Source organism: Pelodiscus sinensis, chromosome 16 (assembly GCF_049634645.1).
Source record: "Pelodiscus sinensis isolate JC-2024 chromosome 16, ASM4963464v1, whole genome shotgun sequence".
Classification (NCBI taxonomy): domain Eukaryota; kingdom Metazoa; phylum Chordata; order Testudines; family Trionychidae; genus Pelodiscus; species Pelodiscus sinensis.
In genome coordinates, this window is record NC_134726.1 from 20,778,686 (window position 1) to 20,806,203 (window position 27,518).

The following is a 27,518-nucleotide window of genomic DNA, read 5'->3' on the forward strand; positions in this document are numbered from 1 at the left end:
CAACCCCTCCAGCAGGCCTCGACCTCCCCCAATCCCGGTCCCCCAACATGCAGCAGGCTCTATCCCTCTCCTCCCCACAGCAGGTCCCAGCGCCCTTCCCCAACCCCTCCAGCAGGCCTCGGCCTCCCCTGCCATGCAGCTGCGGCAGGTCCCAGCCTCCCTGTCCAGCGGCAGGCTCCAGCCCCCCTCCCCTCTCCCAGGCAGGTCCCACCCCCAACTGCCAGAACAGGCCCCAGCTGCTCACCATGTGGCCGTGGCCTCACCCCCCCCTCCCAGCACCGCAGCCACTCTCCACATGGCCCCACACAGCCGGGCCATGTAGCGGCTGTCGGAGCTGGAACTGGGGCTACGGTGAGGCTGCCCCACTCAGGACAGACTATCCATGGCCCCAGCTCCAGCTCCAGCTCTGCCCGCCACCCCACTCACTCTGCTGCTACATAGTAAAGTGGGCAGAAGGAAATTCCTTTTTAGGGAACCCCAGCGAGCAGGGCTAATAAAAAACTGGGGTCATGACTGGGCAATGTGCTATGGCCCAGCAGGCTGGGGTTCGCAGCCCACTGCAGGTCCAGGGACCAGCGGTTGGGAACCTCTGTATTAGAATACTGCTGCTTTAGTACACCCTGTTCCTACAGGCTTCCTGCAGCTTCCTACAGTATATGACTCAAGGTTTCTGAAGGTCTGAGCTGCTATATATTATTCCATGACAACAATTTACCCATCTGTGATTAAGGTAACAAAGCCTGGTTAACACACAGTCATGAGATCTGGGCAGTTGTCCCACTCCCTTTGCCAGTGAATTCCTTCTACAATTTGGACTAGGCACTTATTCTCCCCAGCCTTATGTGGAGATAATTCTTTCCACCTTGCAGGACTGCTGGGAGGCTAAATTCTTTAAAATATGTCTAGCACTTTGAGTATTTGGGATAGAAAGAGCTAGTGAGCAGCACAGGATTATTATTACACCATCAATGCACCAAGCAGGGGTTTAACTGGACATGGCCCATTCAAATGAATGGGGATCACTTGGGCAAATCCCCATGCATCTCACCTATGTATCCAACAGAGCTAACTTAGCTTTTTGTTATATTCAGCAGTAACACAAGGAACCTACGGAGCTGCATCCTGTAAGACAATAGTTTAAGCAAGTCAGGATAAATATACCAAGCTTAGTAGGCTTCTGGGATAGATAAATGGCCTGACAGCTACCTGTAGCTGTTGGGAACCTAGGAATAGCTTGCTGAACAATGGATAGAATCATTGGCAAATGTCTAACCACAAACTTGCCTGAGCAATAGATGGTGTACGTGATAATGAGTTAAATGGCGTTAATATGTTAACCTGCAGCAGTGTTTCTTCTCAAAGTGGGCTGCTGGCTCACCTTGGTAAGCCGCTGGTGGGCCTGAGCTGCTTTCTTTATCTAAAGTGTCCATAACCACAGAGCCTCACAGCTCCCATTGGCAGGCCACCCCACTTCCTGCAGCTGTCCTGGGCTAGAAACGGCAAACTGCACCAATGGGAGCTGCCAGATAAACAATGTGGCACAGGTCTGCCAGCAACTTACTCTGGTGGGTTCATGGCCCTCCTTCAGAAACACGGACCTACAGGTACGGTTGCCAGGTGTCCAGTATTGACCCAGACAGTCCAGTATTTTCGCCTCCTGCTGGTAAAAAAATTCGGAAAATACCGGACACCTAAAATGTCTGTTTTTTCCCCCTGCCAGGGGAAAATACCGGACACCTGGCAACCCTATGACACACTCAGCAACTGGGCCCAGCCCCTGGACCCCCTGCTTACCTAGTTCCACAGGGAAGCTCCCTTCTGGCTTTACCAAGAAAACAAGATGGCCACCCGCAAAAAACCTAAAGACCTGAGCAAGGGGAAGTAATGCCTTTCTTGGGTCTTAGTGCTCCACCTCTTCTCTTCCTGTCCCTATTCTGACTCTGCATGCAATTAAAGGGGCCATGCTGTTTTAATGCTCTTTTTTTTTTTTTTTTTTTGCTTATTAACTGTTAGTGTCCTTTTTTCTTTCTTTCTTTTTTTGCTCAACAACTGTGGCCACCCTCCCACCCTTTTTTTTTGCGGGGGGGGGGGGAAATGTTCAGTATTTTAGTTGAAACCATCTGGCAACCCTACTACAAGATAAGGGCACATTATTAGGATTGAGGAAGTTAGATTTGGACCTAAAAGGCTGGGCTTTAGAATAAATATTCATGATCATGCTCAAGCCCTATTATAGGCCAAACCACCATGTGGAGGGGCGCAGCTTTTCATCTTTGGACCCTTGAGCTCTACTATTATCTACTGCCAGTCTTGGGCATTGGAGAATCTAGACCATTGGAATCATTTGGCATGCCAGGGACAGGGCTGGTCCTTTGTCTTTCACCATCAGGCTCTCAAGGAAGGTTGTAAGTATCTAAAAGTGTATGCAAGGGATGATACAAGAGATATCCCCAATACTCTATTGTTCATCTCTGTTTATGTGATTTGGGGATCTTCTGTCTTTATTATTGGTGCTAATAAAAATCCCCAAACAAAACTTTGCTCTCAGTGAGAGTGTCCTTTAAGGTTCCCTACAACGGTGGTTCACAACCTTTTTTATACCGCAGACTGGCAAACCCATTCACAAACTTTTGGCAGACTGACAACATTCATTATACAATGAATGAATATGCAAATAAAATGTTACCAATCCACCAAAAGCCCTGCCCCTGGAGCCACCACAAACAGTCGACTTCAGCTCTGGCAGTCACCATGTGGCAGGCAGCTGCCACAGTTCAAGTCAGCTGTTCTCAGCGGCTCTGGGGGCCAAGGCTGTGGTACACACCAGCTGCCTGAACCACCCAGTGCCAGACATAGCCCTTAGAGCCCCCCCTCCACTACCTCCAGTGCTAGCCACTGACCGCAGAGTCCCCTGCAGCCAACCCTTCCTGGTGCCAGCATCCCACCTTCAGAGCCCCCCAGTGCCAGCCCTCCATCCCAAATGCCTCAGTGCCAGCTCCTGCCTCTTAGAATCCCTCACCACTAGACCCCCCCTCCCCCAGTGCCAGCCCTGTCCTCAAAGACCCCCCAGTGCCAACCCTGCTCCCAGTGCCAGCTTCCCACCCTGGATGCCCCAGTGCTCCCCAGTGTCAGCCCCTCACCTCTTAGAGCCCCCACCCCTTAGAGCTCCTCAGTACTAGCCCTACCCCAACAGCCCCCCAGTATTAGCTTTGCCCCCAGAACCCTCCAGTGCCAGCCCCCCGCCTCTTAGAGTTCCACAGCACTAGCCTCGCCCCCAGTATCCACAGTGCCTGCCCCACACCCCTCACCTAGCCCTGCGCTGCCTCCAACTGCCAGCTGAGCACTGCTGCTCTAAGGCTGCTATGCCGGGCTCCACACAGCCTTCCTCTGCGCAGCGAACTGCTCTTCTGCATCTGAGAGGAGACCCTGCCCCTGCCCGGCGCTGGTTGGCTGAAAGGCGGGGCAGGACATGCCTCTCCCAACAGCTGTGGCAGCAGGGCAGGTCCTGGCCTCCAGAGCCTCCGCGGCCCGGCAGCCAGCAGTTTGTAGCTTGATGCCAGTCCGCAGACTGCTGCCCTAAAAAATACTGAAAATTCATTGGTTTTACTCCTGTGTAATCTGATTCTGGGACAGGAAATGTATTACCCTCAACTCATTATTTAGAACCAACTGTCAATCAATACTATCATTATTTTACATCAAGTAGGATTAGGCAACACATATAACCAATATTAGACTAAAGGAGCATTTTTCGAGCTCTGCTTTACGCTCATGGGGGGACTTTCTCTGAGGTTAAGTGTATGTATTTTCCACAGGTCACACATCAACTAGCAATGGCTCTGTGATCCTTACTGCTTCCTGGGAGTTTGTTTCCCCACTATCATTACAGAGGAGATGAAGCAGCTGCTTTGTGATGCTTCTTGGTCTCAGAATGGGGTTGGGAAGCCTCACCCCACATAAGAGGGTCACAGTCATATAGGAGGAAAAGTTCAGGTAGAAAGGGAGCCTGCTTTTATTACTGATACATATTACAGCCAACTGCAAACAGTGGTGCACATGTTCACTTGCAATGCTATGCACCCAAAACTGAAAAGTCTGGGAATTCTGCATACACAGTGGAGAGTTCAAATGAGTATTTAGTTTCTCTATCATTCTTCTTTACTAATCAATATCTCTGTTAGGGTCAGAATTGAGCAATGAGGACACATATCCAAACCCCGTAAGTCAGGAATCAAAACTAGAATTTCAGAGAACTGTTGGAAGCTTGAATCTGTTGTGAGCAATTTCCTTAAAGCTGAGTGCAACATTCAAGCAAGAAGCCCATTTGACTCCCATTGAGCCCTGTGCTTATGAACCTATTTTCCCAAAAAGTAAATGCCACTCAAATGAACAAGCGACATGAAGGTTCAATGGAGAGGTACAGCATGTACCCCTGTCTTTTATCAGCTGTAGCTCCATGACTGCATCTCTGGGGAGGAGAAAGGAGTTCTTACGAATTTTCACATATCAGCAAGACATGGATTTTCACTTGTGAAATACTGATCAATATTCGTCAAAAATATTTCATCTCCCCTACTCAGAAACAGCTCCTTTCCCAAGGGAAAAAAACCCTACGGGTGCTCCATGCTATGTTTCACCAATCTTTACAGAGAAATGTGAGACTCTGAGCATAGATATAGCGAGAACTTTCAACCTGCTTAACAACAGTTCGGCAATTTCACGGTATGGAGTTATTTAAAGAGGGTAGAACATTTCATATTTTCTCTGGCTCTGGTACTATTCTAACTGGCAGATCACTGATGACCCTTTTGGACACAAAGCCGCAAGGTGCTGAGTGTTCCAGCCCCCAATTCAGCCATACACTGAAACACATACTTGATTTTCAGCACTTTAAAAGCCCCCTTCAAGGTAAGCACCAGCTAAGGCATTCCACTCCTTATGGAACTGAGCCCTTTATCTTTCTTGTGAATTTAGCATCTGTTGAAGGCACGGGGTTGACAGCCTGGGTGAATATGAAACCCTTTATTTATCCACAGAACAGGGCAGGCTTGCGAAGCAGTGCCTGCCAACAGGCGCCAGCCCTGAGCTGGAGGGAACTTTCCTACGGGCTCAGGTACTTTCAATCCTGAGTGTCTCTGATAACAAAAACATCTGCTAGGATGGTGGATTTTGTGGTGTGGGCTCATGGTCTCTGGCCTGGGACTGGAGCCAAAATAATGTTACATGGTGCTGACTAACAAGCAGCCATCAAATTGTAAGAAATATTGCTCACTATTGATCTGGACTGGATTTGAACCAGCTCCCTAGAAATTAAAAGCGGTAGATACCATTATGAATTTTATGAGTGCTAAACAACGTGCCTCATCCAAACCCCAGTGAAATCAGTGGAAAGATGCCCATCAATTTCTAGGGGACAGAGCATGCCTTTAACTTAGAGAAAATAGGCAATTGCTTCTGTCCAGCTTCTCCCATGCAACAAGAGGTGCCCCCACGCCCTTGTCGCTGCTCATTTCAGGACCAGTTCTAAAGATGCACTCTTTTTTAAAGGCACCTTCTGTGGACTTAATTCACCCTACACTGCCTCACAGCCTCTGGAACCGATTCTCCGTGGTCCTGGACTGTGTCATTGTCATTTACACCTTGCCACAGTAAGCACAAAGTAATTGCCATTCTGATCTGGTAGCTTTTTATAGCTCTTCTCAAACCCTTGTCCTCTTTGCTTTTTCTCATTCTCACCGCTAGTCACTTCTCTCTTCTGTAGCTCTTGCCATCTGGACTTGCCTTCCTGTATCTCTCCAGCTCATGAAGGTTTCCATCTATTTTTAAATGTCACCATAAAACAGACATCTTGCCTTCTATCTTTACATAGCTCGTCTATGCCTCTTCATTTTTCTCTTCTTCTGTTAACGGTCTTATGACTGATTGTTTTAGCATTTTTCATCACATAAGTTTCACCACATTGATTGCTTTCTTTATCCTATTGGGGCAGATCCTCAGCAGGTGTAAACTGCCATAGCTCCAATGACTGCAACTAAGAATCTGCACCACTATGCTTCTGTTTTGTATTACTATTTCATTCTGTAATGCAAAATCAACTTTCACTGGATCGTATGCAATTTTTTTCTTCCAATGTATTAAGATTCCCAGAATTTGTTTGGAAGAAACAGATGTAGCAAATGCAGTTAATAAGGAATTTTAAAAGGCTGACAGTTAACTTTCTTCTTCATTGATCTTATAGGAAACATGCTCTCAGCTTCAAACTCAGCCATTTAAAAAAAAATAAGGTAAGTAGAAAAAGCTTCCTTAGCACAAGTATAAGCAACGTTTTTTTTAATTTCTATTATTGTCACCTTGACGACAGAACTCTCTGTTTATAAAAATAATAGCTACAAATTGCAAGCATACACCTTATCATTTCAAAACTTAAAATTATTCTCAATTAATATTTTACTTATTTAAATATCTATTTCTTCCTTTGATTCATGCAGGTTTTCCATATGTTATTCTGGCGGGGACCCATGCTGGTTTGAGTTGTGTCTGTGGGGAGCTTGCTTCGGAGGCTGAGCTTGGAAAGGTATGTGTAGGGAAGGTGATTGAAGGCCAGAAGAGAAGGCTCAGGAAAGATTTCTTTCAAGGAAGGGTGTTGCAGTTGTTTGATGATACTACATAGAGGGCCCAGGATGAGGTGGTAGGTGACAACAAGGGTTGTGCAGTCAGAGGGGGTTTTATTTCTATACTGAAGCAGCATGGGCAGTTGGTGAAGGTAGGGTTGGGGGAGGCAAGCCCCCATCCTCATCTTTTCTGCTGAGGCCCCACCCCTTCACTGCCCCCATGGGGAGGTGGAGCAGTGCACCACATACATCTCCCCCGCCACAGGGAGGGAAGGAGAGCAGGCTGGTGTCTGCTTGCCCCAGTCCCAGGACACAGGGGAGGGAGGAAGGCACACGGTGTGGCCCCAGCCTCTCCAGCCCCAGAGCACCAGGGGAGGGAAGAGGGTGCACCACACAGCCCCAGCCCTAGAGCACTGGGAGGGTAGGCACTGGGGGTAACAACAGTCACCTCCAGAATGCCTACAGCAGGCATTCTGGGGGCAGAGTGTGGGCGGAGCCATGCCTGGCGATTTGGGAAGGCAAAGCCTTCCCCCGCCTAGGCTACCAGACACTCATATGAAACAGGATATCTCTGGATATCTGGCTGGCCCACTCCATGATGCAATCTACTTCTCTGATGGAGTGTCCTTGTTTGGTTAAGGCAGTTTGGAGTGTGCTAAGGTGTACACTCTGGACTTTTTCCTCAGAGCGTATTCTGTGTTTTTTGTCACCTACCACCACACATAGGAACCCACACAGGGTATCAGCAGAACAACAGGTGTAAAACCTGCAGACACATCTTCACTGCTTCCATCATCAACAACAAGGGGTCCTGCACATGCCTATCACAACAGCCTATCATCCAGTGCATGAAATGCTCCAATACCAAGCCAGACAATGACTACTCTCTCAAATAAACTCACACCAGAAATGATAAAAAACAAAAACACTCTATTGCCTGAACAAAGCCGTCGCTCTCTGTTTGACCTGCCAGTCCTCATCCTCAAAGAAACCCTGCACAACACTTTCAAAAGACAAGTCAGGAGGCTTAAAAATCCTAATGTTGCTAGATACTAAAAATCATAGCCTTACTAAAGACACTGGATTTATGGCTTTTTAAAACATTCTTTAACCCACTAACCCCTTTTTGTCCTATGACTATAGTGGGTGTTAATAGGCCAAATCACCTTGAATGATCCTTGAGAATCTATGTATGTTAGTGGTCCCCCATTTTTTTCTGTCATGCCCCCCTTTACCCATAATTAAACCTATCCATGCCTCTCCCTGCCTCCATTGTCAGGAGCTGCAGCCAGGAGCTGAATCTGTGGCTGGGAGCTGGAAGCAGAGACTGGGACTGCATCCAGATGTGGAACCGAGGCTAGGAGCCAAGGCTATGGCTGCAGCTGGGGCTGCGAGTGAGTCGGCACCAGGAGCCAAGTCCAGGGCTGGGGCTGGGCCAGAGCAGAGTCGGGGACACAGAGGAACTCGGAGAATGTGTGTTCTGCCTGGGCAGTGCTCTGACTTGCAACCTCCTTCTCAGGGATGCTTAAGGGAGGCACTGCAGCCCAGAATTTGTGGAAGGTGAAGTAGTACGGCTACGTTCCCTCCTACACCAACCCACTGACCTCCAGAGATTGAGATTTAATCCAAAATGTTCAACCTCAAGGGGCCAAATTTTCAAAGGCAACAAGAACCCAGACCAGCAACTGGTCTCAGTGAGAGAAGAATCAGGCTACTGTCCTTTCAAATGAAATCCAGGCTTGATGAAGCCAAAACTAGGGATGTAAAACCCTGTTTAATTGGCTCACCAGGTAAACATAGGGTAACCTTAACCAGTAAACCTGGGGAGATGAGGGAGGGATAGGGGGCTGGCCAGAGGAGATGCAGGGGGGGACGGAGCTCAGGGGCAGCGCAGCTGGCCTGGGGAGATGGGGGGGGCAGCGCGGCTGGCCAGGGGAGATTGGGAGGAGAAGAACTGGCCGGCAGGAAGCAGGGCTCGGGAGAGGGTCAGGGGCAGTGGAGCTGGTCGGGAAGTGGGACTGACCCAGGCACATGCAGATCCCGGGGCGCTGACAGTCCTGCGCACAGTCAGGAGAAGCGTGAGTGAGTCCGGCTGCGGCTCAGGAGTAGGGACAGGGCTTCTCCTCCTCCCCAAGGCGTCAGATGTAGCCAGGGCTCCCAGCGCCGATCACGCCCCGCCTCCCAGCCACTCCCCCCGCCCCCGCCAGGCTTCCGTCTGGTGCCCAGCCAGAAATCCAGGAAATACGGGACTTTGCACATGTCTGGTATTTTCTGGATTTTTTTACTGGACAGAGGGCCCAAAAACTGGACTGTCTGGTAGAATACTGGACACCTGGCAACCCTAACCACAAGAGGCGGGACTTGGCCAATGCAGGGGCAGCCATTAGCCCTCCCACAGCTTTCCCTCCCCCTCACAAAAATTCCTGCGTGTGGGCCTGGTAACAGAGAGGAGAAGAGAGGAGGCCCACAGGATTATGATGCCGGGGTTGGGGTGCTCACCACCACTCAGGATCAGGCTTTAAATTTGCAAGTGAAGAGCAAGCTGCTTTGCTGTGGCTAAACAAAATCTTAAGTGCGGCTCTTCATATAACATGCCGCTGACATTTCAGTTCCTACACTAATGGAATACATCAGTCTGCTGGTAGTTTTGTTTTTTATACAGCCTTCTGTCTGCCAACTTAAAAATACAGCATGTATCTTCAAAACTCTCCTTGTCCCTAAACTTAATTATTTATTGATACATGATTATCACAGAGGTTTCAAGACACCATGCCAAATTCTGCTCTTGCTTACATATATGCAACCTCATTACATTCAAAGAGGTTGGTGAAAGCAGAATTGGGCTGACTTATTTTAATGCAACACAAGTGGACTAGAAGAATGCATAAAGCCACTGCTCTCTGGCAGAGAAGCAGCCTGCCCCAGCAGGAGCTCTGCTTGTTTTTGGCACAGTGAGCCTGATTCACCATTACTCTGTACTTCATACTGGCCGTGGCACACACATCATTGCAAAATGGATGTAAATAGCTGCCTGACCAGAACATTGGTGTTTTAGAATCATGGTGCACTGGCATTAGCAACAAGATGGGGTGAATCGGGCCCAATGCCTCTGGAATCCCTGGGACAGACTGGACCAGCAGAGACCCTTCCACACTCTTGGAAGCGCAGAGGGGGGCATGATCCCGCCCTCACCTTCTTTTGGGCAAGACTGTATGTTGAAGGAACTAAGCTCGAGAGGTTTTCGTGCACAAAGATCAGCCACTGCCCAGGGATCCATTGGCAGACGAAGCTCCTTGCAACATCCTCACAGAGGCTAGCCATGTATGCATCCTACTGAGCTAAATTCTAACATACTGTAGTCCATGGCTGGACAAAATTCAGCCCAGGGGCTGGATCCAGCCCACAAACCACCCTTATGGGATGCTAAGGCATGCAGCTGCCACAATTTAAAAAGCAGTCCCTATGTTTCTCTGCAGGGAGGGGTGAAGCGTCATATGATTCCTTCCCCCCCCCCCAGCCCAATTCTCAGCTCCTATTGGCCAGAACAACTGGCTAATAAGAACTAACCTTGGCCAATCTCTCAGCTCCTATTGGCTGGCTATTTTCAATTGTTTCTCAGCCAATAGAAGCTAAGAGATTGCCCTTGGGAGGCAGGGAAAACCAAGCCTCTTCCCCGACTCAGAGTCGAGAGGCAGGTGGAGGGAGCAGGCTGCATTTTCCATGCACTGGGGCTACAGCAGGCAGGGAGCCCAGCCTGCCTCATGGGTGCTGTAGGCCTACTGGCCGGGAGCTGCTTAGGTAAGCGCCTCCCAGCCAGAGCATGCCACTGGCATCCCAGCCCTTCTTGCATCCCAACTCCCTCCCCCAGGTCACCATCCAAGCCCTCTGCACCCCCTGCCCCAGGTCACAACCCCCTCCTACACCTCTCCCCCAGGCCAGAATCCTCTCCTGCACCCAAGCACCCTCTCAGACCCCACACCATCTCCTTCACCCTGGTCCCTTACTCTGTGTGCCCTTCTGCACCCAACCTCCATCGAAGACCCCGCACCCTCTCCACAGAAAAGTGTGGTCTTTTACCACTATCAAAATCTTGGCGTGGCCACCCACCCAAAATTATTGCCCACCCCTGCTGTAGTCTGAAATGCACCTTACAGCACTAAGATTCTGACCAAATGACAAGATGCAGTCACCTTCAGGATGTAGTCTGTTTTCATCACTAATATGAAACACTTGTGGTAACAGCACCTTTTATGGGTCAAATCCTCAGTTTGCATAAATCTGACATAAATCCACTAAAGCCAGTCCATTTGCATCAGTAGCAGGCCTGACCACATAGCATGCAGGCCAGCATGAATTGGACACTGTTACTGCCTTATTACCACACATATTAAGACCAGACCCTGTAAGGGGATTGACTTAAAGGCAAAGAACTACTTACATATTCAGGCCCTTGACCTGCATTAACATGATTCTGCAATATCATATACAGCATATCTTCAGAAGGTATAACAAGCATTAATCATACACAAAAAGCCAAGCTGGGAAAAATGCAAGGCTGCAATGGGTTTGCATGGCTATAAATGAGAACAAAATTTGGCCCTCTGTCCTCGGATACACCAGTGTGATGCTCACCGCCCTCAAGGGGAATTATACACCTATAGGAAGGCACAGCTTGGCTACAGATATTTATAAGTACAGATGTGGGAGAACAAGGGATAGGATGGAAGATAAGCCTTGTATTGGCTGGTGCAAGTGTTTCTCATCTAAACGCAGAACCCTTTGGCTGTTCTGCCACCCATCCCAATATCACACTCTAACCAGTGGAGCTAAACTCTGCTCTCATTTTCACCCATAGGGCCACGCACTTTGAATGGGGGAAGATTTTTTCCCTCTACATTTACAAAAAGTGTGCTTGCTAATCTCATCATGCTACTCGCTTTATTATAGAGAAAAGAAAAAAAGTAGTTATCTGCATCGTAACAGATAAATAAATAATATTGGGAAATCCAGAGCCCAATTCCCCACTGCCTTGTGCATTTATAACAGTGCAGAGTTAAAGCACGGAGCATGTAAAACACTTTCCAATCTCTTTGCACAGGTGCAGACGTCTACAGATGGTGTCACACAATGGAGAATCAGTCCCCCCAAAACTTTGGGGTTTTGGACATAAAATCCTGCCTCAATAGACTTTCATTCTGCAGCTTTTTGAATGCAAGAGATACACCTCGGCCACAGTCTGCCCTCAGCTGCAATAGTGTAAAACAGCGGTAATGCCAGTGAAGTCAACAGAACTACTTCAGATTGACACCAGCATAACTGAGATCAGACTTTGACTAATCCCTTAGCCCTGGCTATACTGGCCTTGGCCTTCTGTGAATTTTAGGTGGTGTTAAGCCCCAGAGAGATCAGACACTGCCTTATCCAAAACTGATAAGGGCATCTGAACAGAAGCATAGCAATGTAGGTTTTTTCTAATACTGTAGTAAGAGAGAGACCATGTACTAATGCTCCCAGGAAAGGATGTGGAAAGATGAAGACCCCTATGCCCTCTTTCCCCTCAGCACATCAGAAGGCAGAGGCTAGCCCAGTGTGAAGGTCTGAACATGCATAGGTGCAAAATATCATTACAATCCAATTAAATACGCTGCACATTCAACTTCCAACATGCACAATTAAAATAAAAATTAAATTCCGCCAATTGTTGGCCATGTATTTCTGGATAGAAATACAAAAAGAATCCTCTGATCAGCTGGACTACCAAGATGTCTCAACAAGGGCCATTTTCTTATGTGTTTGCTCACAAATTAACAGAAAACAGACCCCCACACCCCAAAGCCTGGTTCTGTTTTGATTATAATGATAGTGCTTTTGTGGCCCACATAAACTCCCTATAGTGACAGGGAACATAGCTTACTGAGGGGAAGGATTTGTCCATGAAGCTGTATCTGCACAAAACTATCTCCCAGAAACTGCCGATTCACAAAAGCGAATTTCAGCAGTTTCCATTATGCACAATATAGACAATCTTTCTAATTTAATCTCCTATGTGATCTTGTTCCTTTAAAGTCAAAACAGTGAACCTGATTCAGGTCTGACTTACACCAATGTAAATCAAAAAAGGTCACTGAATTTACAACTGTGCAATACAGGTATAAGCAAGATTAGAAGCAGAACCAATGATTTTTTAATGTAGAAGTGCTTTAGTACGTGAATGAGCATGGCTATTTAAAAACCTCTCATTAACCCCAAACAAGCAACGGAACCACAAAAACAAAGTAGAAATATTACATAATAACCATCTGAAAAATTCTGTTACCTGTGAACTGGGAACAAGGGCCTTCCACCAATGTCCACCCTTCACAAGGTCAACTTCATTTAATGGCATTGACACTTTGCCAATGACACAATGGCGTGAAAATTTGTCAAAATCCACTATGGTTAAAAGTAGAGTTCTTCTTTGGGCTTCTAAAAATGGGATTTCAAAGGTGTATCTTTCCTCAAACACTGGGTTCTGGGTTTTGCGTTTTACCCCTGTCTGCTTGGAGTTCTTCTGATCTGGAAGGAGGCAGATCTTGACATAAGGGTTGGAATGAGCCAGATCTTGTCTTGAACCGTCATATGAAATTGGAGGAGGCAGATCTCTAGCCTCAATTACCCTCACTATTAGATAATTATGCAGCAGATCATACTGTGTACTAAAATGCAGCATGCCCAGTTGATATTTTGATAAGATTTCCTCATCTGTCAAGGAGTCCATGTCATCACTATTAGAGTCAAGAGAATACAGTCTTGGTTCGAATTTTCTAAAATAGTCATCTGGGGTATATGTTTTTCTCAGGATAGTTGGCTGAACTATTTCTTTTTTAGCTCCTATAATTCCAAACTCAATAGGTTTAATGTCAATTAGTGGAGAACTTGGCCGCCTTGATTCTAGACCTAGGCAAAAGAAACATACGAAGAGCTGTATCTGTAACTGAAAAGATCTCATTACAACCCTATGTTATTACAGTCTGTCATTTTGTTCTGTGTTTGGTCAAAACCCAACACAATGATGGTGGCTTCTAGGAGCTCTCTCAACACAAATGATAAAATAAATAACAATATCATAACTAGTTAATCTTTAAGTGCAAACATCAAATAGATTTTGTCCCCTGCCCCTGTCTTACTCTGTGATTCTGTCACATTAATCCTTTAGCAAAAATACAAGTTTGATCCCTTTCACAGTCTCTTTGTAGAAGGGTTTAGAATTTTAGGCTTTGTCTACACTTAACAGTTTAAAATGCTGTTGTGGCAGTGCTTTAAACTGAAAGTGTGGCCACAGCACAAGTGCTGGGAGAAAGCTCTCCCAGTGCTCTACATAAACCACCTGGACAAGGGGAGTAGCTACCAGCACTGGGAGCATAGCCTGTTTCATACTGGCACTTTACAGCACTGTAACTTACTTCACTTTTGACGGGGGTGGGGGGAAGGGAAGGGGAGGGGTGATTCACACTTCTGACTTAGAAAGTTACAGTCCTGTAAAGTGCCAGTGTAGACTTGGCCTTTATCAACATGCTTTAGGCTTGACTCACATCTCTCTCTAAAAGCAAGCACTAACTTTGGTCTACCTGGGAAATTACATTCCTATAATATGGCTGACAGCCTTACTTGAAATCCGCCTTGTGAGGCTGTAAGTGGACCGTGATGTATCTGAAGATGATCGCCTTCTGTCAGGAGAAGAGTCCTGAGGAGTTGGCGGTGGCTCACTGGTTGTGTTATCAGAGTCTCCATCTTTATCTTCATTCTGATTGCTTATCCTGTTAAAATGACAGACCTCTGGCTGTATGAATCCAATAAGTATACAGTACACATAACAAGCAGGATACAAAGCCCTTTTCCCTGATACGTTAGATTGAACCTGGGCTGCTGGAGTTCATCTTCAAATCTAGTTGGAAACAGAAGAGTGCTGAGTTGTGTGGCTTCAAAGCCCTACAAAGCATGGATTCTCTATCCTTTATTGTGTCTTTCAGACTTCTTAAAATGTAACAAAACTTACTAGCAACATCAAGGATGTACATATGTATATAGATATGTTCATGTTTCACAAACATGCATGATACAGACTTTGGGGCATTATTGGTATGTGTTCACCTATGTAGTGAAAATATTTAAGCCATTACTAACTGATGTATATTTAGGGTACAGTGCAAAAACTTGCGGCGCATCCACACTACAAGCCCATTCTTGTGCAAGAAAAAGTACAGTTAATCGTAAGAATACAGGGCTTTTTGCGCAAGAGTTATTCCTTTTTCTACAAGGAATAAGCCTTTTTGCACAAGAGCTCTTGTGCAAAAAGGCATGTGTGGATGAGCAACAGGGGTTTCTTGCGCAAGAAACCCTGATGGCTAAAATGGCCATCAGAGCTTTCTTGCGCAAGAGAGCATCCACACTGCCATGGATGCTCTTGCACAAAAGCACATCTCTTGCGGAAAAGCACATGACAGTGTGGACGCACTATTGCACAAGAACTTTTTGCGCAAGGACTCTTGCACAAAAAGTTCTTGCACAACAAGCCTGCAGTATAGACGTAGCCCCAGCCTCTCACAAACTGCAGCAATTCTCATTAAACAGAACAAATCAGAATCTCTTAAGTTCCACTCGAAGAGCAAGAACAAACAAGAACAAAAATATATAGTTCAAAGATTTTGATGTCAATTATACTGGTGACAGTCTTTGATAAATCCAATGAAGTCAATAGTAGAACGACATTATACTGACACAACTAAGACTAGAATTTCACTTTTTTAACAGTATTCCACTCGTAGTGTACCACGATAAAATACATATTTCTGGTTAGGACACAAGACAAAAGAACGCTCAGGAAAATAGGAAATTGGGTACAGACAAAGTTAAGTAGAACATAAGCAAATAATATGGGAGCACTGCTTGAATTTTGTTCTCCATTCCTTCTTTCTATATTTCTACTTATGTTGGGTATAAGATAAATATGCTGAATCACCTGCCTCACAATCCATTTATGGAACTAGACTGGTAGAAATATTCTGTAGCAAGTAGCAAACTAAAAAAATTGAAAACCAAACGTAGGAATGGGCAGAAAATGGAAGTTCAGATTTGAAACTTCCTCTTCTCCAAGTTTCGGGGAAGAAGTGCAGATCGGGATCGTGTGGTGCTTGGTGAGCTGAACCCACTTGAGTGTTACAGCCCATTAATATTTAACAGATTTTAATTTCCATTCAAAAATCATGGACACACAATACCTAGCTTTCATATGCAGGTTGCTCAATTCCTTCAACTAGAGTAATCAAAACATCGGAGCATAAATGTATGCTTTTCATGCCAAGATGCAGATCTGAACATACTTATTAGGTGGATGGAGTGCCAACAGCTCACCAGAGGCTGACCCTGGTGAACGGCATCCAGCCCAGGGACCGGTTATTGCACACCCCGGCCTAGACAGTCCTGCCATGAAGGCAGGGGACTGGACTTGGCGACCTCTTGAGGTTCCTACCAGTTCTAGTATCTTATGATTCTATTATTGTGATTCACACACCTGAAAATTAAGCCTTCAGAATGGGGGCAAAGTAGGGGGGAAAAACTCAGAAAAAATATCATTAAAGATATTCTACACATGCTAAATATAAAAGTGAGTTAACTAAGTAACAAGCAGGTGACTTTTTGCAGGGAAACTGCTACTGAACCATGGTAATTTTTCCTCAAATAAACTCATCTGTTTGGAAAAGCTCTGTTTGTATTTAATCAAAACTTTTAGTAAGGAGACCTGAGTTCTAATTTCAATTTAACCTTGCAGCACACACAGTACTTAACTAGTTTTAAGGTAGGAGATTTCATACTATGCAGAGCTGAAAAGCACCCCAATTCCCTGCTAATTTTTTGCTAGAGCTAGGAAACAAACAATTGTGATGAAATAACAATAAGGATCTACCCATGTGCAAGTCAATACAATCAGATTTGCTCCAGAAAATTAAAAATACTTCTTTTAACACTGACGCTGTTGGGTGCTGTAAAAATTCAGGAAGTGCAAAAAGTCAACATCTACTGTAGGAAATGACTTAATTTCATGGCAGCTGGGCCCTATCCTGTTTCCCTAGCAACCCAGAAACTCCTCCTGATGACCATAGGAATGCTGGGGATGCAAAAAACAGAGGAGCGATGAGGACGTTAACGAGACTGCTCCCATACATCTCCAGACCATGAGAAGAACTGAAGAGGAAAAAATCTCACCCCATATGACAGCAATGGCCATGTAAGGCAGACAAAGAACAGAGGATTGGGAGCTCTTAGTTGTGATCCTTTAGGTATTTTTAGATAATTTTTGCGGGGAGGAGGGAGAGAAAGGGCAACACTACAGATGTACTTGTTCCCCAGACACAATACACATATCTAACAGAAGAATGTGGATCATTTTAAATCCAGGTGCCTGCCAGGTGTTACCCTGCTGTCCAGCACTACAGTAGGGGAACATTTACCATGCTAAATCAATTAACATAAGCAGACCCTGAGCAGTTCTGAGATACATACCAACATTAAAATAGCTCTTTTGTTGCCCAATTCTGCAACTCTTACACATGTCAAGTGGCACTTACCTATCTGATGAGTGTAGTACTGCAGACTCCAAACATTTAGAAACCTTCTCACCTCCCTGCACCTCAAGAAATAACAAGACCAGGCAAACGCCATTTGTCTCTACTAATTTCTGAGGTACCATTCTGTCCCTCTCCTTTCTCCTCTCAATCACTCTCCTGTCTTCTCTTCCATCTCTCCAGCCCTCCTCCTCTACCCTCCTTCTCCCCCTATACAAATATTCTCTCCCTTCCCCTTCAATCTACACCAGCTCACATTCTCCCATCATATCCCCCATATTAGCATTCCCCCAAATCTCCTGTGCCCGTTTTCCTTTACAATCTCTCTCTCTCATACACAACATCCCTCTCTCTCTATCCCATCACATTCCTTGGCTTTCTCAGCTGCTACCACTATGCATTCCCCTATGCCCTCAGTGCCTCCTGTCTGAGATACATACAGAAAAGAGAAGCTGCCATTTTAGCTGAGGGCATCTTGGATTCAATCATATAAAAAGTAATGGGAAACAGCAGCCATTTTGAATTAGTTTGCTGCCCAGCTTCTAGAGGCAAGAATCTTTAAAAAAAACACACACTAAAATAACATTTGTGAAAATATCATGAGCGCTCATGACTTTCATACTCTCTAGAGGGCTGCTAGCCTGACTATATGCTACACAGCACAAGTAAGGATAGCAGAATAAGATCATTTAATTGTATTTCATATAACCTTCTTCACTATTATTGAGCGCAAAAATTAACCAAGAGGGTTGCTAAAGGCAAAGGATCTGGAGCAGATCCATGGAACAGGTGGGAGGCAGTGCTTCTGTAGCCACATCAGCCACATGTTGCAAAGTTCAGCTCTCCAAAGGAACTGAAGAATTGCCCCACAGGTCGGTTAGCATGGGGCCAGAGAAGGAGCAGAGGCCCAAAGGTGGTGATCTACCCTAGCCAGAATGGAGGATCAGAGATCATTGGATTTACCACGTTAGGGCCCATAGGTGGGAATCTAGGGGTGGGGAAATGCTGCAGTACTCCTGGGCTCCTGGCCCCACATGTTGCCATCCCCACATGCTGGGATCCTGGCTGCCGCCCTGTCAACAACGCTACCACCTTGCATACTGGCTGCCTCTGCTGCTGGCTCCGCCCACTGGGGCATCTGCTGCCATCCTCACGTTCCGGCTGCCACCCCCATGTGAGGGTGGGGGATAGAGCTAAGAGGGCTGGATTTCAGCACCCCCACCCTTGAAAATGTTCCCACTGCCAAGGCCTGCCACTCCACAGACTTTAGTGAAGGTTTCTTCTGCCTCACCCCTCCCTGGAGCCCCTACCAAACCTAGCCACTTATCTCCAAATACTCAATCATTTCTGCAGCGTATCTTTCTAAGACCAATAAAAGCACTCTCGTCACTTGCACACGACGTTTCCTTATTTAGCATTGATTTTATTTCTAATTTCCATTAGCTGCAGATAAATGAGATTCTAGGCATAATTCTGACCCTTTAAAAACAGTTCCCTGTTTAATAACCACTTTAAAGCTGTATTGCTAGCCTCTCTGCACCTTCTTACTATACTAATTCAAAACAATAAACAAGCCACTGTAATCCAAACAGAAAAGGATGAATTTTATGTACCTTGTATACACAAACCTGATAGATCTGGCAGGGGAAAAAATGAACACAAGGACACTGGGGGTGAGGATGACACGGATCACATGTCTACCCATCTGTCCTCCGGCAACTCAGTGAAGTGCGGTGCATTAAGAAAGCAATTAAGGGAGCACCTCACCTGTTGTGGTTTCAGAAACGCATTGCACATTTAACCCTGGAGGGCCAACTACTCTGCTTCTCTGGGAGGCATTTTAGCCTTGCAGATAAAGCACTAGATTGACACTAGGGTTCCTGCTCTGCTAGAGGCATGCTAGGTGACCTTGAGTCACTTTGCTGCCCAGTGCCTCAGTTTCCCCAGCTGTAAAATGGAGATAACAATACTGGTCTCCTTTGTAAACTGCTTGGCTGTGTCTACATTGGCATGATTTTGCGCAAAAGCGCCTGATTTTGCGCAAAAGCACCTGCTTTTGCGCAAAAACATGCTGCCTGTCTACACCGGCGGGGAGTTCTTGCGCAAGAATACTGACGTTCTAATGTGTGAAATCAGTGCTTCTTGTGCAAGAACTATGATGCTTCTGCTCAGGAATAAGCCCTCTTGCACAAGTGTTCTTGCGCAAGAGGCCAGTGTAGACAGGCAACATGAATTTCTTGCGCAAGAAAGCCCGATGGCTAAAATGCCCATCGGAGCTTTCTTGCGCAAGAGAGCGACTACACTGGCACGGATGCTTTTGCGCAAAAACACATCTCTTGCACAAAAGCATATGCCAGCGTGGACGCTCTCTTGCGCAAATACTTTAACGCAAAAACTCTTGCATTAACAGTATTTGCGCAAAATCTTGCCAATGTAGCCCTTTAGTTTTGTTGTTGTTACTGTTGTTGTTTTAGGACCAGATTTTAAAAGAACTTAAGTGGCACAGGAATGTAAATCCCATTGGAAATTCTGCTTTCTAGGAGCTGTATTCTCTTAAGTCACCTTGGTGCTTTTGTAAAGTTCCCCTGTTTAACCTAGTAAATCAAAATAACATTAATAAGACCAAAAGTTTCAGAGGGCTAGCTATGTTAGTCTGTAACTGAAAAAAACTTAAAAAACAATAAATAGTCCAGCAGCAACTTAGAGACAAACAAAAAATGTAGATGGTATCATGAGCTTTCGTGGGCACAACTCACTTCTTCAGATGAATGGACGTAAGGGGTCCAGGTAGCAAAATAATAGCAGAGAAAGGGCATGGGAAGGGAAAGAAAAGGAAAAAAATGGGGGGAAAATTAGAGTGTTCATGCTAAATGAAGCTGATAGAGTGGGTTCTAAGTACTCTTAAGTATCCGGAGCTTGGCTTTTTATGTCATTATGTGGGATGTGGAATATAGCAGGTAATCCAGTTAAAGTCTTTGTTTACACCTCTATTGCAGGTACTTGTAAATGAAATTAAGTTCTGCAGCTTCCCTTTCAAGCTGTTTTTTTAAATTGGCTTGTAATAATATGGCAACTTTGAGATCCATTAATGAGTGCCCAGGCAAATTAAAATGTTCCCCCAACAGGTTTCTGTGTGTTACCTTTTTGAATATCTGATTTGTGTCCATTAATTCTTTGTCGTAGAGATTGTCCAGTTTGGCCAATATACATGCCAGAGAGGCATTGCTGGCACTTAATGGCATAGATCACATTGATGGATGTGCAATTATATGAGCTTTTGATATCATGGTTTATGTGGCTAGGTCCTGTGATGATGTTGCTAGTATAGATGTGTGGACAGAGTTGGCACTGAAGTTGATTGCAGGGGTGGGTTCCTGGATGAGTATGAGGGAGGTGTTATGTGGTTGCTGGAAAGAATATGTTTGAAGTTAGGGGGTTGTCTGTAGGCAAGGATTGGCCAGTCCCTCAAGGCCTGTGGGAGTGAGGGGTCATTTTCCAGGATAGGTTGTAGATTGTTGATAATGCGCGGGTGGGGATTATGTTGGGGGCTGTAGGTGATGAAAAGTGGTGTTCTGTTGTTTTCTTTGCTGGGCCTGTCTTGAAGAAGCTGATGTCTGGGTACTCAGAAGACCAGAATCAATTTCTCGGTAAGCCTCAAAAATAGTGTAGTAGATATCATTTAGTTTCACTGCGTGCTGTTTCTTTGCTATCTTTCTGCCTAGAATAATATTTTACAACCAAACTAAGTGCTCCTAAAAATACAGATTTATCCTGAAAATAACTAAAGTTAAGGGCTATTTCAGCCACTTTCCCTGGGGTTATGCATGGGTGCAGAGGTCCACCAACATGCAACAAATTACTGAATTAGGACCTGAATTAACCCTAACCCCAAATCCCTATTTGTCTGAACAGTTATCTGATGTATTGTTTATGGCTAAGGTAGATCATAAACTCCTCTGGTAGGAACCCTGTCTGTTATGTGCCCATAAATTACAGTGCATGATCTAAGTAATGTGATAATAATCTTCTTACTATATATTTTAGAAATGTGCATCTGTCTGTCCATTTGTGAGTCCATTTGTTCAAGAACTCTCTTAAACTCTAAAAGCAAGGACCGCCAAATTTGGTGTGCCGCCTTCTCTTATCATAACTTAAAGCAAGGTCAGGATATGATTGTGCCAGGACAGTGGGATGTACCTGGAATTTGAATGTTTCTTAACAAAATGGAAAAGGAGACGTCTGGGAGTAGGGACAGTTATACTCTGGAATGACCACAAGATGATAGCAAGGGACCAGAGATGGGGACCAGGACAATTACAATTTCATTGGGCCAGCAGAGGGAAGGGGTGGAGAAAGGGAGAGCTATCTACTATATATTTCAGAGACTGTGTCTATTTGTGTGTCTGTTTGTCTGTGTCTGTCTGTCCCCCAGCTGGGGGACATGCACCCTTCACCCCATCTGTGCAGCTGCAGCAGCCATAGGCAAGCGCTTCTCACCTGGCCTCGAGTTGCTGATGTGAGAGAGGGTGGGATGTCCTCACTCTCCAGGGCAGCCTGCATCTTGAACCCCTCATCCCCAGCTCTACCCCAGAACAATGATTTAAATGAAGAAAAACAAAACTTATTTCAATTAAGGACCCGAGCAACGCCAGGTAAATCTACTAGTAATAATAATAAATACAGACCCTCATAAATAGTCATTTGACTAGCAGTATGGAAAATTATGGCAATCAAAGGAGCAAAGTACTCAAAATAACACAGTCCAATTTAGAGATTTCATTAAACTTAAAATGAAAGGTATTGTCTTCTCAGCATGGAATACAAATTGAGGCCAATTACCAACTTGCTTTGTTGGCTTGTAAGATAGTTTCTGACTTAAGCTTCGGGGCAGCAGTATTTCAAGGACTGTAGCTACCTGAATTAACAGGATATGTTTAGTTTTACTGCAGTTATATGCATTGTTTATGTATTGTATACACCATTTCCACCCTTAACACCAACCCTTCCCACCAGTTTGTTATTATATGTACGCAATTAGCCAGGTGTGTAATATTTCTGGAGTCTTATAGCCCTGTGTTTATGCCTTCATCACAGACAAAATAACATTACCTTTGTCTTACTGCTATAAACTGGAGATAACATTTGCTTAAAATGCACATCTAAACTTACAGCCATGCTGGTGTCTGTGCAGGAAAAGGTCCCAGGATTTCAACTTCATCTTCGCTCGACTGACAGCAGCTACAGTCAAAACACTTCTGACAACAATTTCTACAAGTCCATCTGCACAGCAAGAGATCCGATATTCTAGAGAGCAGACCCTAAGGCCATTGGAAACCAAAGAATAAGATTACAACCAGTAGATCATTGGTAAGAAATAATGCTCAGCTGTATTTATGTTTGTGCCTCTACAGCAGAACATTTAGAACTATATTTATTCCATTTATATAAACAGACAAGTACCGTGCAGTTACTGGCACATTCTCACTAAAGCCATAACTAAGCAGAGAAATAAACATTCACTGCAGGTATTTTGTTTTATAGAATTATATGTACGTGGGCGAGACAGTGATATACAAAACACTGTGGCATAACAATATGCTAGAGCAGAAACATGCCCATTATTTCACCCACATTAACAAACTAATATATCAGCAAATTTGTGGCAAAGAGAATTGGAAACTGAAGATTAGTGACACCCCCACTTTTGATTTCACAAGTTGTTTCATAGTTGAAAAAAACCTAACACAACAATATCAATATATTTTAATACTGTATGTATTGTAATCATGTGATATTCATATGCTCTATATATGCAGTATTACAGCATCAAATTTGTCAGCAAAATGTATCATCTTCGGTACAAAATCTTTCCTGATTTTTACTATGATGATTAATTTATTGAAAAGTTGTTGTTGGTTTTTTTAAGTTATTTGCCCTGGATCAGTATAGAAGTGCCCTGCTGTATGGTGGCAGTAATAACTCCCTTACAGTGCTACTACATTTATTACATGTACAGTACATATATGTACATAGGCTAAGTGTATACATTTATAGCAAAGACGTGCACCCCAAGAAAAGAACTGTGTTTGAAAAAGCCACAGTTCTCTTCCATCTCCCCCTTGCCCCAAGAGCGTAAAATCTTGCTATTGGTTTATACCAATTACAAATAACTATCCCCTTCAGCCCCACACCCTTGCTGGTGCACTGACGAAAGAAGAAGAGGGGCAGGAAGCCAGAGGTCCACTCATTCCCCATCTACTCCTACTCCCCTTCCCCAGATACAGAGGGGCAGAAGAAGTGGTTTGTAAGAAGGCTTGCAGAGCAGTGTGTAGGACCCAGACAGACAGATTGTAGCTATCTGTTCTCAGTGGGAAGTGAAAACCCAGCATGCGTTATAAAACCTTCACAAAGCAAAAATTTGAGAATAGCCTATAACTGAACCAAAAAATCTTGAATCTTGCCGTGTTGAGCACTATCTGTATAGGGAAGCAGTCAGCACTCACTGGGAGGCGTTCCCTAGAAGTGCTGGGCTGCAGAGGACAGTAGCAGATTGATAGTAAAGCAGACTTTTATTCCACACCTGTATGGAATTCAATTTTTTCTTCTATTAAAAAAAATCACCGTTTTTCTACACATGAACCCAGGAAATCAGAAAAGCCACAAAGCAAGGAATCTGGCCTACCATCTGTACCTACGGCATTAGAAAAGATTCTGAAAATGCAGGACAACCTCCTCTGTATGATGAGACGAGACAGAATAGGGAAGAATCATCAGATTAACTCACCTCATTTATCGGTTCCAACTGTCCTTTTAGAGATTCATGATGAAGCAAAGGGGAATAAAATGAAAAAGACAAAACCAGTTTAGCAATGCTCAAATAACTCTAAATCAGCAGGCAGACAACATGCTTTAATTTCTCAGGGCATACTATTTCCCAAGCTTGTCCTATTTAATTTTAGGAAAGGGGGAAGAAGCTCTTGAGGGAGAGACAATATCTTCTTCTCTTTTTACCCTCCCACTCCTCTTTTATCCTCTTTTACCCTCCTGCTGCTCACAGCAAGAGAAATGCATGTCTAGCATCTGCCGTCAGCCCCCTCCCAGGTAGGGTTGCCAGGTGTCCGGTATTCTACTGGACAGTCCAGTATTTGCGCTCTTTGTCCGGTAAAAAAAAATCAGAGAATACCGGACATTGCAATCCTCTGATTTTTCCAGCTGCGCACCAGACGGAAGCCTGGCGTGGGTGGGGGGAGCGGCTGGAAGGCGGGGCCACGATTGGCGCTAGGAGCCTGTGATTGCGCAGAAGCCTTGTGGGAGTGGCTGGGACTCCCAGCCACTCCCCCTGCCCCGGCTAGGCTTCTGAAGTGCCCAGAGTGCCAATCGCGGCCTCGCCTCCCAGCTAGGGACTCGCAGGCTGGGAGGCGGGGCCACCATCGGCACTGGGAGCCTGTCATTGTGCAGAAGCCTGGCAGGGGTGGGGGAGAAGTGGCTGGAAGTCCGCCCCCACCAGGCTTCTGTACAATCACAGGCTCCCAGCACCGATCATGGTTCCGCCTCCCTGCTCAGCTGGGAGGTGGGGTTGCGATCGCCACTTATCCCGCGTTCCTTTTTTTTGCTCGACCAAAAAATACCGGGTGTCTGGTATTTTTTGGGAGACCATCTGGCAACCCTACTCCCAGGAGACCCATCATGTGCAATCACGCTCTTCATGTGTCCTTAGGAAATTACTTGATTTCTACAACTATTTTACTGCATCAGTTGCAAACCCAACCAGGTTGTAGATACACTACCAGCTGCCAGTAATAGAGACCTTGGTCTCAGTTCAGTCTTAGCAAAAACAGTTGCAATTCCAGATATTAAGACCCACACTTTTAGAAGGAGACACTAATTTTGAATACTCCCCTTTCTGTGTGCCCAACGCAAGTCACTCTGTACCTGAATTTTCAGAGGCGCTGAGCGCCTTAAATTCCCATTGTCTTCCATTGGGGTGATGGGTCCTCGGTGTTGGAAAAATCAGTCCCCAGAGAACTGTTTAACAGCTGAGTCACCCAAGATTACTGACCACTTTTTGAATATGTGAGCTGAAGTGACTTGCCCAAGGTCACACAAGAAAAGTGTGGCAGAGCCAAGAAAATCTCCCACGTTCCAACCTACTGCTTTAATCGCACCATCTTCAACACTTACTCACTTTATCAACAATATACAATCTATCCTGGAACATGACCCATCACTCTCACAGGCCTTGAGGGAAAGGCCAATCCTTGCCTAAAGGCAACCCTATAACCTCAAACAAATTCTTTCCAGTAACCATGCAGCACACCTCCATCATAATCATCCAAGAACCCACCCCTGCAATCAGCCCCAGTGCCAACTCTGCCCACACATTTACATAAGCGATTTCATCACAGGACCTAACCACATCAGCCACTACATCAGGGACTCATTTAACTGCACATCCACTAACAGGATCTATGCTATCAAGTGCCAGCAATGCCCCTCTGCCATGTATACTGGCAAACTGGACAGTCTCTATAATGAAAGATTAATGGACACAAATCAGATATTCAAAAAGACAACACACAAACACCTGTTGGAGAACACTTTTACCAGTCCGGGCACTCATTAATGGATCCCATGTTGTTTCAAGCCAATTCCACAAGCCAAATACACAGGGAAGCCTTAGAACTTAACTTCATTTACAAGTTTGGTACCCATCACAAAGGCATGAATAAAGATATTACCTGGATAGCACACTACCTTCCACATCCTAATGACTTAATCAACCAACAATGGGTACTTAAGAACAATTTGCACCTTCTTTATCAGCTTCTTGTAACATGAACATTCTAATTCATTATTTTTCCCTTCCTTACCGCCTCCCATCCCCTATTTGTTTTGGAACTGGACTTTTAATACTCCAATTATCTGAAGAAGTGGGTTGTACCCATGAAAACTCTACATGTTTTATTAGTCTTTAAGGTGCTGCTAGACTCCTCATTTTTTAATTTTTTTTTTCAGTTACAGACTCACTTTGTGTTATTCTTGCTGCAACTAGTTCCTTTACTTTCATGAACACTGAATTCACCAAAATTCATTAAAAGATCTTACTTAGAAAAGTTTGGATCTCTACTATAGTTGCTTTTCTATCTTCAGCCCTTCCTCATATACAGTAGTTTTCTGTCTCATGTGCCTTCTTTTAAAGATGTTTTCCTTAAGAGGCTTGTTCTCCCACCTCCTCCCTCACCAATAGAAAGTATGCTGCTTCTGTTGGCTATCTTCTCTTTGGAAAATATAAACACTAATACTATTCAAAAAGGAACAATGCAATTTAGCTCTGCAATAGCTTCCAAAGAAAACATTTTAACACAAATATCCATCTTCATGTTCTCACAAACTATTGCTTAGTGTAAATACTCCCATCTGTTTGAGGTAGCACAACACAGGAAAGTCCTGTACTGTAATATGGCTACACCCACAAACCATTAAAAACAGGGTTGTATCATCCCCCAGTTTACACTCTAAGGGTATGTCTACACTACAAAGTTAATTTGAACTAACAGACGTTAGTTCGAATTAACTTTGATAGGCGCTACACTAGCGCTCCGCTAGTTTGAACTTAATTCAAATTAGCGGAGCACTTAGTTTGAACTAGGTAAACCTCATTCTACGAGGACTAAGCCTAGTTCGAACTTACTAGTTCGAATTAAGGGGTGTGTAGCCCCTTAATTCGAACTAGTGGGAGGCTAGCCCTCCCCAGCTTTCCCTGGTGGCCACTCTGGTGGATGCCCATGCCAGGTGCAAGCCTGCCAGCACCCAGCCAGCAGACCCTGCACCTGGCACGGCTCGAGCCAGCCACCTGATGCCCCCCAGCCCTCCCCCTCTTCCCGGGACCAGGCTGGCGGCTCCCGGGAGCTTGCCCTGGACCGCAAGAGGCGGGCACCCGCCTGGTCTAGTGCGGACATCGTGGACCTCGTCCACGATCTCCACACTAGGCACAGGAAAGCGGCCGTCTAGGGCAGGACAGCTGCCAGCCTGGCCACCCAGGAGCAGGTGTGCATGAAAATCAAGGTGGTCCACTGAGACCCCTGACCCTGAGCCCTGAGCTTACAATGGCCGTACTGGGTCAGACCAAAGCTCCATCTAGCCCAGTAGCCTGTCTGCCGACAGCGGCCAACCCTAGGGACCCTGGAGGGGATGGACCGAAGACAATGACCAAGCCATTTGTCTTGTGCCATCCCTCTCCAGCCTTCCACAAGGGACACCACTCCTACCCCCTGGCTAATACCACTCCATGGACCCAACCTCCATG

General features: G+C 45.3%; 1 protein-coding gene across 2 annotated transcripts in view; it reads right to left on the reverse strand.

Annotated features, from left to right (window-relative positions):
* Positions 1–27,518, reverse strand: part of SYT17 (synaptotagmin 17) — a 90,330-nt gene that overhangs the window by 55,070 nt on the left and 7,742 nt on the right. Inside the window, exons 2-5 of one of the 2 annotated variants that reach the window (XM_006123154.4) lie at positions 23,997–24,014; positions 22,382–22,530; positions 14,259–14,407; positions 12,928–13,547 (exon numbers count right to left, since the gene is read on the reverse strand). In XM_006123154.4, coding sequence (XP_006123216.1) covers positions 12,928–13,547; positions 14,259–14,407; positions 22,382–22,530; positions 23,997–24,014 — 936 coding nt within the window. Of the gene's footprint in view, positions 1–12,927; positions 13,548–14,258; positions 14,408–17,215; positions 17,495–22,381; positions 22,531–23,996; positions 24,015–27,518 lie in introns of those variants that run through there. The other variant, XM_075899385.1, reaches the window with a different exon arrangement.